This window comes from Herpailurus yagouaroundi, unplaced genomic scaffold (genome assembly GCF_014898765.1).
Source record: "Herpailurus yagouaroundi ecotype Mexico unplaced genomic scaffold, PumYag 28, whole genome shotgun sequence".
Taxonomy (NCBI): Eukaryota; Metazoa; Chordata; class Mammalia; order Carnivora; family Felidae; genus Herpailurus; species Herpailurus yagouaroundi.
This window is the reverse complement of record NW_024412376.1, coordinates 155,088,550-155,103,777: the sequence shown is the minus strand read 5'-3', so window position 1 is coordinate 155,103,777 and position 15,228 is coordinate 155,088,550. Positions and strand designations below refer to the sequence as shown.

Below are 15,228 nucleotides of genomic sequence, written 5' to 3'. Positions count from 1 at the left end.
AAATGGCAGTTGTCAGTCCTTGTCAGTAATTTAAGTGTAAGTAAATTAAATTCACCAATCAAAAGGCTGATGTTGGCTTTTTAAATTTTGAGTTAATACTCAAGTGATGTACTGATTTCCTGTTGGGAAATATCCAGTGCTGTGGGCTTGCTGACATTGCATTGGTAGGAAAACTATTGAACAATATTCAATAGTGTGACAATGAAGGAATTAATCTTTTTTTTTTGTTTTTTTTTAAATAGTACTGGCACCTTAATCTCTTTCTGGATAAACTTGATTCTGTGATTTTGACTTTATTTTTATCATCAACACTAAAAAAAATTCTGGATTTACTTCATTGTCCTCTGGTCCATAATAAGAATCTTTTAACATTTAAAAGTCTTTTAAAGACTTAAAGTTCTGTCCCATTTCAAAATTCTGACATTGAACTTCAGATGGATTACAGTTGCTATGAGGAAGGTATGTCATAGTTTAACATTTTATTTATTTATTTTTCAGGGAGTGAGAGACAGCGTGAGTGAGGGAGAGGTGCAGAGAGAGAGAATCCCAAGCAGTGTTGGTGTGGTCAGTGCAGAGACCGATGCAGGGCTTGATCTCAGGAACCATGAGATCAACCTGAGCCGAAACTAAGAGTTGGATCTTTAACCAACTGAGCTACCCAGGCGACCCCGTAGTTTAACACTTTAAAAAGATGGGGAGCATGCAGCCTTTGGAGTTGTAGACTTGTAGATTTGTGTTCTGGTTGCATATGTGTAAATCTTCTATAAGGTGTTTATGGTCTCTGGTCTTTTTCCTCATCTGTAAAGTGGGGATAATGATATCTATTCAGTGGATGGTTCTTTAAATAAGTCAACAAATACTTGAGGGTTAGTAATGTGCTAGTCACTGTATGTTCTGGAGAGTACGGTGCTGTGTGGAACAAAGTCTCTGCCCTTTCAGGTTGTGAGCCCTAAATGAGTTAGTGTGTGGAAAGCACATGCTAGTGCCTTAGCACTTATTAATCTTATTGACCTCTAAATCTTACTTTTGAGTTTTTTTGAAATAGTTCTTATATTTGCTCATTCCATTTTTTTTCTTTTTACTTCTCCCTAGTTTAGATTTGTTTTACATTCGTAGATTATAATCTAAAGATGATTTTCCTGAAACCTCATTTAAATCTTATTTCCCCATCATTTCAGAAACCTTCAGTGGTTCCATATCCTTCCTCAGGGCGGTTGAGTTTTTTCACCTGAGTTTTAAGATCTCTGTAATGTGCTCACTGAGCAGACCTTACTGTTCATCAGTGATAATAAATAATAACTGATATTTGTTGAGGATTTACTATGTGGCTAGTACTTATGAAGAGTTTTATTTGTAGTATTTCTTTGTCCTTGTAGCTGTAATTTTATTATCCTCTTTTTATATGAAAAAAGTGGAGTGCAGAGTTCATATGCACAGGATCATGCCTCTGGGAAGTGTCAAAGGCTCGACTTTCATTCAGTCTCAATAATTAGTATTTTTTGTTATCCCTCTTTTATGCCTGTACCTCCATTTGAATATCTCTATATCTTTTCCATTTCCTTGTCTTAAGAGTGTTTTGGTTACTCTTTCTAGAAATTTCTTTTTCTACCAGTACACCTTCTGTTCACATTTCCCCTTCATTCCGACACAGTGCCACTCCTCCCTCTGAGCTTCCGTTTACAGGCCACCTTCCTCTGATGGCAGGGATCATTACTGAGTGTTTTCTAGATCCTACATCATGATATGCATGTAATACATAACGTTTTGACTTTTGGTTTCACAGTGTTTAAAAGACCTTTTGGTTCTTCTAAAGAATTTTAAGGAAATTGAAGTTTTCTTAGCTAGACTAATAATTTGTCGCATAGCCTTGACCTAAAAGGAAGATACAAAATCTTTTTCTGTGTCTTTAACAAATACATAGTATGAGTGATTTTTTGATAATTCATAGAAAAATATTGTAGGACAGGCTACATTATGTAAGGCTTAAAAAGGAGATACAAATAAAAATATTTCTTTTAATAAAAGTCATTTTTATTAGGTGTCTGAACTCAGAACAGGAGCTGCAGAAGGATTAGCCAAGCTGATGTTCTCAGGGCTTTTGGTCAGCAGCAGGATTCTTTCTCGCCTTATCTTGTTATGGTACAATCCTGTGACTGAAGAGGATGTTCGACTTCGACATTGCCTGGGCGTGTTCTTCCCCATGTTTGCTTATGCGAGCAGGTATTTAGTTAAACGGATAAATCAGAATCTGACTTGAAGTTAAATTTCAGGCTCCCCATGAGTCATATCTGTAATATAATTTTGTTTTTCTTCAGTGGTTAGTGATGAAAATGAGGATAACTTAGATTTTATTTACCTCAATTATTTGTTTCCTAGATGAAAATATACTGTATCTTAATGGGGTGAATTTTATACATTTTTTTTTTTTTGAGGATCACATGCCTTTTCTTTGCCAACATACTTCCGAATTATTTTTCAATAGGACTAATCAGGAATGTTTTGAAGAAGCCTTTCTTCCAACTTTGCAAACACTGGCCAGTGCCCCTGCATCTTCTCCCTTAGCTGAAATAGATATCACTAATGTTGCTGAGTTACTTGTAGATTTGACAAGACCAAGTGGATTAAATCCTCAGGCCAAAAATTCACAAGATTATCAGGTGGGTGAAAGTTGGCCTATGGATGGTAAGGATGATAACTATCATGCAGGTCACTGTTGTTTTGGTAAAATAATCTTTTCTTTTATGTTCTTTGAAATAGAAGCCACATTTTGATCTTGAGATTTCTTTTTTCTATTTTTTTTTATTTTTTATTTTTTTAGCGTTTATTTATTTTTTAGAGGCAGAGAATGAGTAGGTGAGGGGCAAAGAAGGAAACACAGAATCTGAAGCAGGCTCCAGGCTCTGAGCTCTCAGCACAGAACCTGATGTAGGGCTTGAACCCACGAACCATGAGATCATGACTCGAGCCGAAGGCATATGCTTAACCAGCTGAGCCGCCCAGGCGCCTCTAGAGATTTCTGGTCTATATGGTGGCACATAACACAAAGGAAGAAAAAGACCTTTTGCTGGGGTGCCCTGGGTGGTTTAGTGGGTTAAGCGTCCAACTCTTGGTTTCAGCTCAGGTCATGATCTCCTGTTTGATGAGTTTGAGCTCTACATCAGGCTCCACACTGACAGTGAGGAGCCTGCTTGGGATTCTCTCCCTCTCTTTTCGCCCTCCCCCATTCATTCTCTCTTTCTCTCTCAAAATAAATAAATAAACTTATTAAAAAAACTGAAGAAAAAAAGACCTTTCGGGAATAGTCGTAATCCTATAAAGATAGAAGTAATAAGTGCTAATATTTTGCTCCTGAAAAGAATTTGTCAAAATTTCGTCTCTCTCACTACCCCCTCCTGACTACTATAGTGCTGGCTTTTAAACATTCTGAAAATGTCCTGTTTATCTAGGACTCAGATCGAGGCTTCAAACATTATCTTACCTGTCTGAGACAAGGAAGAATTCAAAGAATGAAGGTCACCTCAAGCTTATTTAAATTTTTATTTTCATTTTCATTTTTTTTTTTTTTTTTTAGAGAGAGTATGAATGGGGGAGAGGGGCAGAAGGAGAGAGAATCCCAAGCTTGATGTGGGCCATGATGCCATGACCCTGGAATCATGACCCTAGCTGAAATCAAGAGTCAGATGCTCAACTGAGCCACGCAGGCTCCCTTATTTTTGTTTTTATTTTTATTTTTTTAATTTTTTTTTTTTCAACGTTTATTTATTTTTGGGACAGAGAGAGACAGAGCATGAACGGGGGAGGGGCAGAGAGAGAGGGAGACACAGAATCGGAAACAGGCTCCAGGCTCCGAGCCATCAGCCCAGAGCCCGACGCGGGGCTCGAACTCACGGACCGCGAGATCGTGACCTGGCTGAAGTCGGACGCTTAACCGACTGCGCCACCCAGGCGCCCCTTATTTTTGTTTTTAATTCAGAGAAGATAATTGAACTGCAAACTGTCCCATAGTTTAAACTTAAGCTGGGTTTTTAATCCTTTAATATTATTTTTAAAATTTTTGTTTTATTTATTTTGAGACAGAGTGTGAGCAGAGGAGGGGGAGAGAGAGAGAGAGAGAGAAAGAGAGAGAATCCCAAGCAGGCTCAATGCTATCAGTGCAGAGCCCGATGTGGGGCTTCATCTCACAAACTGTGAGATCATGACCTGAGCTGAAACCAAGAGTCAGATGCTTAACTGACTGAACCACCCAGGTGTCGCACTCCTTTAATAAGTCATTTAATCAAACTTGTCATCATGTTGAAAATTAATGTGTTATTAATGATTTCAGATGCCAACTAAGTTGAAAGTATTGCTTTTTTATCTTAATTGATATTTAGTGTTTGCATACCGCTTTCAAGTCATTATGTTACAAGTGATTGGAAAGAAGATTACAATGAATGTTAAGGCAAAATATAATCAGGGTGGGTGATAGAGCTCTAAGTCCTTTACGACTTTAGAAGACAGGGTTCATGTTTTAGGAGTGATGAGTACAGCATTACTAGTAAAATTCAGTGAAGTCTTGTTGGGATTTGGGGAGTGGTTTGGGTAGAGAGAAAAAGACTTTTGGTAGAAGTGATTAAATGAAGCTGGTTGTGCAAGTCCTACAGGAGAACTATGGAAGAATCATTCTGCCTAAGGACCAGAATGGCCCTGTTGAAGGCAGAACATTAAGGTAGGGAATTTGGAGTTGGCTGTATTTGCCATAACAATGCAGGGTATATTATTAAAAGGCTTAATGGGATGAAAGATGAAGTTGGTGGTCAGTATTGTTACATAAGGTGAATTGGTGAGAAGAATAGAATATTGTCAAAGAGAGTAGTTGGAAATCTATATAATTAAGAGATAAAAGCTTAAGAAGAAGAATAATAGTAGCAATAGAAAGTAGAAAGAATAGAAGCTGAGATGGAAGAAGATTATGGGTATAAAAGCCATGGAGAAAGAGCTTGGAGAGGCAAGGAAGATGGAGTCCCAGATAACCCAGTATGGGTTACAGAAGACCTCGAAGAAGGTGTTGACATCTTTTAATGTGAAAGTGAGGGAAGTAGGTTGGGGGAGAGAAAGAAGTTGAACTGTCATGAAGTCTTAAAGTCCCAACTCATCCCATAGGTAGTTCTATAACTGGGAAAGTCCTTTGAGTTGTCCAGAATTGAGACAAGGCTGAGCTGTTGTACCCGTACATCTTCCAGCCACTGAATGTGAACTAAGAATGTGGCAGGGCCCCACTGTCTTCAGCCTGGATCAGTTCTGCACGTGGGAACTTTTAGCCTCCAGAACTCATAGTAGCTGGAGGATGAATGCTTTAGTTGTGAAGGGGGCAGATCTCAATCCTGTACCACAGCATCTTCTAGAAAAAGGGGCGAGGGGCAGTTCAGTTTGCAAGGAATATGTTAAATTTGGTTTTAGAAATTTTGCATTTGGGATTATGGCAAGATAATTAGTTGGAAATGCTTGTTAGATGTGTAGGGAACTATATTGTAATGATACCATTTTGCATTTACAAAGCTTTTTCTCTTGATCTTCTAGGCCTTAACAGTTCATGACAATTTGGCTATAAAAATTTGCAATGAGATCTTAACATGTCCATGTTCACCAGAAATTCGGGTCTATACGAAAGCCTTGAGTTCTTTAGAACTCAGTAGCAATCTTGCTCAAGATCTTTTGTTTCTGTTGAATGAGATGCTGGAGGTAAAGTAGTTTCTAATTACTCTTAACGTGCATAAATTTTTTTTATCAAAGTAGACTTTATGTGCTTGTATTAAATTATACATACGTTGGCAAACTGTGTCTGCTCATTGAAGTAAATGTTTCCTTCATAAATTTAACAGAATTTAAAAAAAAATTTTTTTAATGGTTATTTTTGAGAGAGAGGAGAGGGAGGGAGTGTGAGCTGGGGGAGGGGCAGAGAGAGAGGGAGACACAGAATCTGAAGCAGGCCCCAGGCTCCAAGCTGTCTGCAAGGAGCGTGCCATGGGACTCGAACCCATGAACTTTGAGATCATGACCTGAGCCAAAGTCGGACGCTTAACTGACTGAGCCACCCAGGCGTCCCTAACATGTTTTTAAACTACTTAATAACAGTATGTAGCTTTTTGAGAGACTAGGAAATGCTGTATTAAAAAAAGTGTTAATAATGTTTTCTATTATAGGAAGTAAAAGATAGGACATGTCTGAGAGCTCTGGAGAAAATCAAGATTCAGTTAGAAAAAGGAAATAAAGAGTATGGTGACCAAGTGGTAGCAGCGCAGGATGCCAACATGAATATGACTGGTTTTCAAATTGAAGATGGTAATAACATACTAACCTGTGTATTTATATTCTCTCCTTTTCGTCTTTACTGGAGCACATTTTTTCTCCTCTAGCATGTGGTTCGATTTCAGAAATGAAAGAAAAAATTTTCTAATTCCCCTGGAAAACAAATTACTGATAAGTGTTTATTCTACTTCGTTTTTTTAATGTGTACATTTTTCACCACATGACTGTGTACTATCTTAGGGGTTTTGTTTGCTTACTTTACAGTATTCACATTTTTTTTGAAACTGGTTTATGATACTTTTCATTTTCAGTAGCTGTTAATCGTACTGGTTGTCATTTCTGTTTTATGAAAAATTGATTTGGAAAGACCATTTAAAGTAATTAATGAAGCTTTTTAAGATTTACATTGTCGTATTATTTCCTTTACTAGAAAATCGTAAAGAAGCATATAGAACCCCTCTCAGGGATGTAAAAGCAACTGGAGCATCAAAATCCACTCAGCAGAAGACTAACAGAGGTAGTGTATGGATTGAGTATAATAAAACTTTGCAATTTTGTTTTCCAATGAAATACTCATTTTGCAAGTTTCCTTATTGATAAAGATTTTTAAATGTCTCGGATATCCTTAACTTTATTTTCAGTTCTTCCAGTGGATATTAGGTTTTGCTCCATGTCTGAAAGATTATATCAGTGTTGCTCCAAGTGCTTTTGACTGAAAGAGATAGGATGCAGTGTATCATATTGTAAAGGACTATTTGGGTTAAATTAAAATTTTTTTTATCAAATGATCATTGATGATTTTATGTTAGCAGTTGTTTGTATTCTATCCTTATATGTTAAGTAGTTTTGTCCTTTTTTCCCTATAGGGCTTCTGTTTTCCTTTTTCCCATTTTATTTCATAATTTCTCAACATAATTTATTTCCCAAGGAATATCCAACAATAGGGGCTTTGTTGGAATAAAATAAATGTTGACTATCAAGGGATCACTTGGAAAAAATCTGAAATTCAAGATCTTTTTATTATTTTATTACTATTACAAAAGCAGTTCATGCTTATTACAGAAGAATCAGAAAATACATGCAGCAAACTAATATAAAGAACACTAATAATCCCATCCATGAACCAACCATTATTTGAATTCTTAAAAAAAAAAACAAAACAATTTTGAGACCCTTTCCTATGCAGATTTAATTTTTTTTCTAAATGGAATCTGGCCATAATATTTTTGTAGCCAGTCAGTTATTTAAATGCTTATTGTTGGGTGTTGTTCCAAAGTAGTCCCATATTGTTGGATGTTTTCTTGGGGCTAGCTGTATTATAAGCAAATATGTAAGGTTTTGGAGAAAAACATGAATAAATAGGGTGTATAAATTTCAACCAAATATTCATACTGAGTGATCAGATTCTTATCATCATTGAGGAGCATCACAGGCTAATAAGCTTGGTCTTCTTAACCTTATAAATTTCTAGCAAGTGGAATTTTTGCAATCTTCAGCATATTGTTAAAAGGTCTAGTTTTTACACTGAAAAATGTTTTAGAACACGTATTTGAATTGGCCATGTATACGTCTGAATATTTTACAAGCCACTAAATTCTCTTTCTTTCAGACCTGTTATGGGCTTAAGCCTTTCTGGGCTTACCCTACTTTTCTAATCTTAATATTCATGTTTCTCCATATGTCTTAGGCTATAGCCGTAATAGAAGTACTTCTGTTTATATAGCTTATTTTTCACATTCTTCTTTCTCTCAAATATATTTAAAATTTGCCTCCTTATAATTTGATTTCCATATTTTCCCTTGCCTATTATCCAAGCTTACCAAAAAAATGAATAAATGGCTGGAATCTAGGAGGAAATGTGTTGTAGAGGGAAAAGAAAGGATTTGAGTAGCCCAGAAATGGTAATAAGTTTTAATAATGAATTATATACTTTCTTTAAGGACAGAGAAAAATGACAGCTTCAGCTAGGATGAACAGGAGACACCATACTGCTCAGGTTGACTCTGAAAGGTATGCCACGCACATCTAGAAAATGTAGAGGCCTATCTTTTTTTTTTTTGTCTAGAAAAAAAAAATGTAGTTTCCTTCCACTGTGAAAAGCTCAGTGTGTAACACAATACTCAGTGGAAACTGTAAATAGCGAGGTCTTGTAGATATATATCTCAAATCTCAAATTCCATTATCAAGGGCATTTGACCTCCCATGGCTGTGTGCTTTTCCTACTGGGATGGCTCCTAGTCCTAGGTGGTCATCTTTAATACATCCTTTCAATTTATATTTCCATGTATACTTCTGATTATGTGATTGGATGTATGACTCCTCTGATACTGAATTAGCAAACTCTTAGGATTTAGATTTGGGTTCTTTCTATCATTTCTATCATTGTAAATTGCATATATTCGTGGTATAGTGTTTACTTTTAGATTCTGCAAATTAAGCCACTGTTGGAAGCTGAAAGTTCTCTTGAATTCATCTATTCATTGGTAAAACTGTAATGTGTATACTGTTAGTATAGAACTTTAGGTTAAATTTTGACTAAATTTAAAATGTTTTCAGGAAACTTGCTATTTCCAGAGTGTTTTAAGAATTTATTGCCTGAATTAAGAGAACTTAAATTTTTTTTTCACTTTGTGTTGTCCTCCAGAATTCTTTTGGGCAGTTGTTCCTGTTTAATCCCACGCTTCATTACAAAATTTGGTTTTTTCTTTATAACACAAGGTTCTATATAGATATAAAAAGCAATTACCTAGGTTTCCCATGATTTACTTGGCAGGATAGCCAGTTAGTCTTTTTGGCTTTAGTTTTCAACCTAGTGAAATCAGGATATCAATTACACACTGATAAAATGACAGAAGCAAAGAGTTTTATTGATAAATAAACTTGAGGGTTTAAAGCTTGTATTTAAATTGGTGTATTTTCAACATCTATTTAGTGACCCTGAAGTTCCAGAGCCAGAATCAGAAATGAAGAGGAGATTACCAAGACGAGCCAAAACAGCAGCACTAGAAAAAAGTAAAGTTAACCTTGCACAGTTTCTCAATGAAGATACAAGTTAGGAGAAGAGATGATGGAGGTGAAGTCCTTTTGACCATGTCCTTTAAAATTATGTTCAGTTCTCTGCTCTAATACAGTTACTCTTGTATCAAAATTAGAAAATGCCTCATGTAGCAATTTGTGCTGTGCGATTCATTACTTTGCCAGTACTGAAGCATCAGGACAGCGCCTGTCAGTGTGCTCCACGGACACCTGCATCAGTCACGTGGATTTAATCAGGATCTAAGGTGGGCCTAGGAACCTGCTGCTTCAGTAGGTTTCCAGGGGATGCTTATGAACTCTCATGTTTAGTATGGCATTATGGACAGCTTTTCAGTGTAACTAACTAGTAGCTTGCATTTAGGAAGCTTTGATTTAGGTGGGGCCCATGCAACATCAATGAAAACACTTCAGAACACATTAAAAAGGGACATCTCAAGGGCAAATGAAGTACCACAAACTGGCTAGAAAGGAGCTTACCTTAAGGGAGGAACAGTACAATGAACTTAAAGTACCCAGCATCTAAGTCAAAGTTATTTTGATAATTTTGTTTCGTGATTCTTACACTAAAAATATTTTGGTAATGCTACCTGAATGGGTAATTTCTCTTCTTAAAATATTTGTATCTGAGAGCCCTCGTTTGCTTATGGTTGTGATGGTGTTTCTTGGTTTAGGGAGATGTTCACATATATGTATATGTATATATAAGTAATCCCTATACCCAGTGTGGGGCTTGAACTCATGACCCCAAAATCAAGAGTCACCTGCTCTACCGACTGAGCCAACTGGGTGCCCCCCCCCTTACACATATTAATGCTGGAGTTGCTTTCTGTGTTTTTGGCATAACAAAATAATATTGTGGATAATAAAAGAGAATGCTAGTGAGAAAAGTGTGACAGGAAATCCTTTACATACTAGTTTATGAGCACTTGTTCTGTCACTGTCCATTTCACTTTTCTTCTCAAACTGGCACTTGCCTGACTTGGGGAACTTCTAGCGTGTGAACTGAGCCTTGTTTCCTGCTGCAACACCCAGCAAAATGCACGTTCTTCTCCCTCTGGTAATTACCTTTTCTCTTTATTATCCAGAACAGAAATGTCCTAACAAACATTGGATCTGTACTAATAATGATTGTGCTTTTTAAGGTTTATTCACTAGAGGCCATTTTTTTTTAAGGTGATGTTGTAAGAACTAAATTAAGATCGTTGTGCTTTTTAGAACCAAATTGCTATATTACATACATATATGTGCTTTATAAAACTCAGAAATATAAAAGGAGTCTGAAAGCTACAAAGTAAGAATGCTTATTAAGCAAAAGGAAAAGGCAGATATGGTGGTGATATAAAACAATAAAAAATAGATGATTGTTTTTCATTCTGTTGGCTCTGTGTCTTTCTGTGCTTCAAATTCCTTATGTAAGTCTTCTTTTGTTAAATCCCTGTCACTTTAAAAATAATTTTTGTGGGTGGGGTAAAGGGAGAAATAAGGACATAAAGTGTACACAGAATGTGCTATAAGGAAAAGTCTTTAGAAACACCATAAACTAAATCCCATTTACCCTACAGCTGGGCTATCCAAAGGGAAGGAGCCATGTTCTTACATACTTACACGGACCACCATACCAAAGCTTTTTTCCTCTGGCATGGGGAAAAATAAATGTAAGCACCAAACCTTTAGGATTCTTACTATTCAAGTTTTAGACACAATCACATAAGCCACTGCTGAAGCTATGCTTTTGCACAATTATAGTTAAAGGTAAGGAATATTATCCTGATTTTAAAAGATATTTTACACTTAAATGGCTAAAATACAGTAAAATCAATAGATGTAAATCCATTTACCATTTTTCATTCAAAACTGGTAACTTACACCAAATAGTATTCTTGTCTGTAAGAGGCACAGCTTTGCTAACGAGTAAACATGCAATTGTGCCATTCATCTTACAGCCCACAGATTTTATAGGTTTAAAAGTACAAGAGAAAGAACTGATCAGCTCAAATTCTCCTATGAATGGAAACATGCTACTTGATGACAAACTATGATCAACTTTTCTATACATATATAACTCTGAAGGAAATAATATACTTCTAAGAGATACCTTTGCCTTTTACCAGTTTGCTTCGAGGTAGTTGGTATCCACCTATTATATCCTGGGTCAGGTCATCATCACAACTCTTTACAATACTAGCCTTCTAAATCACATAATGCGTTATATATTAAAACTTTGTGCACAGAAATAAAACCGGGAACAATTATGTATTTAAACTTAGGGCATAAAAAATTCACAAAATACCATTAAAAAGAGAAACATCAAAATCCATCTGTACTGCAAAATTCCACAATGGTCCGGTGTAAAACATAAAAAAAATACAAAGAATATAATCAAAATGATTAATGCTAATGATTTAATATAAAGACATCACAGGACTAGAAATATTTCAAGATCAATTGATAAATGCAGAAGGAATACTGATGTACAAAATGAGGATAGTGCAAGAAGAACTGTAATCTATTTCTCTTCACTTTTGAGATTTTGGTTATGAACTGTACAGCTCGCTAGAGATGCTGCTGTCAAATTCAGATTCCATTCAATGGGACGATTAAGGCACATCTTAATGGGGCTCAAAGGGCAACTTGCTGTATTCCCATCGGACAAATTCAGTTTCTCATCAGTTTTCATTTGTAGCATGCTGGAAAAAAAAAGTGTAAAGCATTTTAGTTCTTTAATTTCAAATAAATTATCAACCTTGTAAAAGAAATTCAATCATCTTATTGTTTGGACCTCCAGACATTAGAATTAGGGCATTTTATTCTGAAAGTACAGAGTTTTGTTGTGTTCCTTACCTCTGGCCTCCTTACTGAATTGAATACTTTACCTATGTTAGCCAGGTATTTAAAAGGTCACCCAGATAGCACCGGACAAAAACCACTGCATATATGGATTCCATCAGCATACTCTGGGACATTTCACATACTGAACTTGGTAGGATTCAGCCCTTTTCATTTGTCCTTTAACTTACCAGGATCAGAGCCACTTTGAGACAAGGAATTAACCTTTGAAAGCCTACTGTGTTCTAGAGACACTCGCATGGATTATCTCATAAATTTCATAGCAAACCAAGCAATGTTGGTATACTTCTCATGATAAATGATAAAAGTGAGTCTCAGACTCAAGTACAGATACACCTCAAGTTACAGTCACCAAATTGGTATAGTCCTCTTTCCCTTATTCTTGTCTACTGGCTCTCTAAAGAGAATCTTTAGGAACATAGAAACTTGAGAGTCCAAAGGGTAGCTAGTCCACATATAATGGACATGTAAACCCACATCTTAAAAATAATATTGATAGCCCATTCACGTTTTCAGATGTAGATCCTCATGTTTATAAACTATTTCATAGCTTGTTATACATTAGCTATTAGTTGGACTACATCATTCCCAAGCTTTCTCCCAAGCACAGGTCCATGATTCTTCCTATTAGTAAAGAGGAAACTGCTGTGCAGTATTTAAGTGACTTGTTTTAAGTGGCAGCCACTGCCAGACATCAGTGACGTTTTCCTGATTTCTCCTTGCAACCTCAACAACCTACTCATTTGCCGTTCAGTAAACCAGAGAGATTTAACCTGTTATATTTTAACAGCTGTCATGTTGCCACTGAGCTCTCTTCAGGCAAATGGACTCCCAGGTCCACCAAATAACATAGTTTCAAGTTTATAGGTATGAAACAGAATGACAAACTACAAGTAGCCTAAAAGGTTACTCATCATATAGAAAATCACTTAAAAAAAAACCGAAAGAACATAGAGGTGAATAAATAAGAATGTACTTAAATCATGGCCTGATATACGACAAAGAGATCCAAAAAAACAATACTCTCATTCATAGCAGAAATCCTGACTGGTTTTTGAAAACATTTGCACTGGTTACTATTAGACTGATAGCCTCATGGACCTCAAGATATTTTTGTTTTTCAAGGCAGCCAAGCTCAGATAAAGCAGTAATGTTTTTCCATCTTACAAGGACTGCCAGTCTTCATATTTGTAGTATGTGTATGTATGCCTCTGAGAAACTCTAGGGCAAGCTATAAAAATACAATTATATTAAGACAGTTTGGTAGATAAGCATATCAAGTATCAATGCCAGAAGAAGGAAATGATGGCACAAAGCAACAAATCATGGTGACAAAAACAATTTTTGCTCTTTGCTATTCATCTGAATAATACTTTAATAACTACATTATTGTTCTTTTTAATACTTTTAACATTAATTTACTTTTCTAGAGAGTATACTCGAAATTTGGGTACACGAACTCCAGGAGTACACAAAAGTATACACATCATGGGAAGAAAATACCAGTTCAAGCACTATACGTTAGTACCAATAGATAGAATGACATACTTAATTCATAAATACCCACTTAAAACTAGGTGGTGTGAAGAAAAAAAAAAAAAAGGTGGAGTGCAGGGGCGCCTGGGTGGCTCAGTCGGTTAAGTGTCCAACTTCGGCTCAGGTCATGATCTCAGGTTGTGAGTTTCAGCCCATGTCAGGCTCCATGCTGACAGCTCTGAGCCTGGAGCCTGCTTCGGATTCTGTGTCTCCCTCTCTCTCTGCTCCGCCCTCCGCTCACGCTCTCTCTCAAAAGTAAATAAACATTAAAAAAAAGAAAAGCGGTGTGCAAACTTTAGGCACTACCTATCTACAGAGTACTGAGTAGAAGAACATAGCTATCTTCAAGGGCCAGAAACAGACGCATTAGAATAATAAGAGCTAGAAGGGACCTTTCTAGATAACTCATTTTTAAAATGGGGAAACTAAGGTATAGGAAAATAGAAAAATAAACTGCTTTTTGGAGTGTTCTAAACAGATGCATTCAGACTAATATAAGAACCTGCATCTTCAGTTATAACCAAAGCACTTTTCAATTCTATCTTCTATCCCAAATTATTCTGCATTGAGTATCCACTAGAAAGCACTTGTGAGGTACAAAGATGGGGAGGTGGACACAGTGCATGCTTTCAGAGAATTTGCAACCTAGAGGAATTTTTTAACAAATATTCCTTTATATTTGTAAGATAAAAAATTGGACTTGTTAGGTTTAATGTCAGGAGGTTATGGGACAATCATATACATTTGTACCAAGTGAAAGATTAATACATGTTCCTCAACTTTTTCTTTTTTAAAATAATCTCTACCCCCATGTGGGGCTTGAACTCATGACCCCGAGGTCGAGTCACATGCTCTACTGACTGAGCCAGCCAGGTGCCCCTCAAATTTTCTTGATGTACTTTTTAAGCTTTTTTTCTTTAGGTTTTGAACAGGAAAATCGAATATTCTTGTATGTCTATGTATTCAACTGTATCTATGGGGTTGATGTCTAGGAGTAGGATAAACTGAGTCAAAGGTGCTTTAAAGATTTTGGATAGAGATTACCAAATTATCCTTTGTAGACAACATGCCATTTACACTCTGACCAACAATGTATGAAAATGTCTTTCTTCCCTCATTTTCTTATCAATAATGTATAATAAAAGTTATGGATCTTTGTAAAAAAAAAAACTAGGTTAAAAATGGTATGCCGTTGTTTAATTTGCACTTCTCTTATGAGGAAGGTTTGGCTTATTTTCATATTTAGCAGCCACTTGTTTTTCCTTCTCTGTGTTCTTTGCCCATTGAGATGATCTATTTTGCTATTTAAGATCAGTGTTTTGTTCTATGTGATTTACACTCCCACTTCCCTCCTCATCCTGCCTTGTTCATTAGTTGTTTATATCTGCTTATGGTGGTTTTGTCATGAATCCATTCTAAATTTTAGATCATCAGATTTATCAGTCTTATTTCATGGCTTCTCTGTCTTACATATGTGGTTCAAAATTCGAAGCAGCAGCATTTAAATCACCGTATCGAGTG

At 36.2% G+C, this 15,228-nt stretch overlaps 2 protein-coding genes across 11 annotated transcripts in view; one reads left to right on the top strand and one right to left on the bottom strand.

The window, feature by feature from the left end:
* NCAPG (non-SMC condensin I complex subunit G) overlaps window positions 1-10,695 on the top strand; it is a 49,467-nt gene extending 38,772 nt beyond the window's left edge. For 2 of the 3 annotated variants that reach the window (XM_040487316.1, XM_040487305.1), the window contains 7 exons: window positions 2,039-2,220; window positions 2,483-2,657; window positions 5,560-5,721; window positions 6,183-6,321; window positions 6,719-6,805; window positions 8,229-8,298; window positions 9,221-10,695. In XM_040487316.1, coding sequence (XP_040343250.1) covers window positions 2,039-2,220; window positions 2,483-2,657; window positions 5,560-5,721; window positions 6,183-6,321; window positions 6,719-6,805; window positions 8,229-8,298; window positions 9,221-9,344 — 939 coding nt within the window. In that variant the 3' untranslated portion in view covers window positions 9,345-10,695. The remainder of the gene's footprint in view (window positions 1-2,038; window positions 2,221-2,482; window positions 2,658-5,559; window positions 5,722-6,182; window positions 6,322-6,718; window positions 6,806-8,228; window positions 8,299-9,220) is intronic. The other variant, XM_040487321.1, reaches the window with a different exon arrangement.
* Window positions 10,696-11,700: 1,005 nt separating this feature from the next.
* Window positions 11,701-15,228, bottom strand: part of LCORL (ligand dependent nuclear receptor corepressor like) — a 176,745-nt gene continuing 173,217 nt past the window's right edge. For 5 of the 8 annotated variants that reach the window (XM_040487204.1, XM_040487210.1, XM_040487177.1 and 2 more), the window contains one exon: window positions 11,912-12,011. Coding sequence is in view for 3 of the 8 variants with exons in the window: in XM_040487246.1 (XP_040343180.1) it covers window positions 11,831-12,011 (181 nt within the window). In the remaining 5 variants the exon portion in view is untranslated. Of the gene's footprint in view, window positions 12,012-15,228 lie in introns of all 8 variants that reach the window. The other 3 variants (XM_040487246.1, XM_040487253.1, XM_040487198.1) reach the window with 2 other exon arrangements.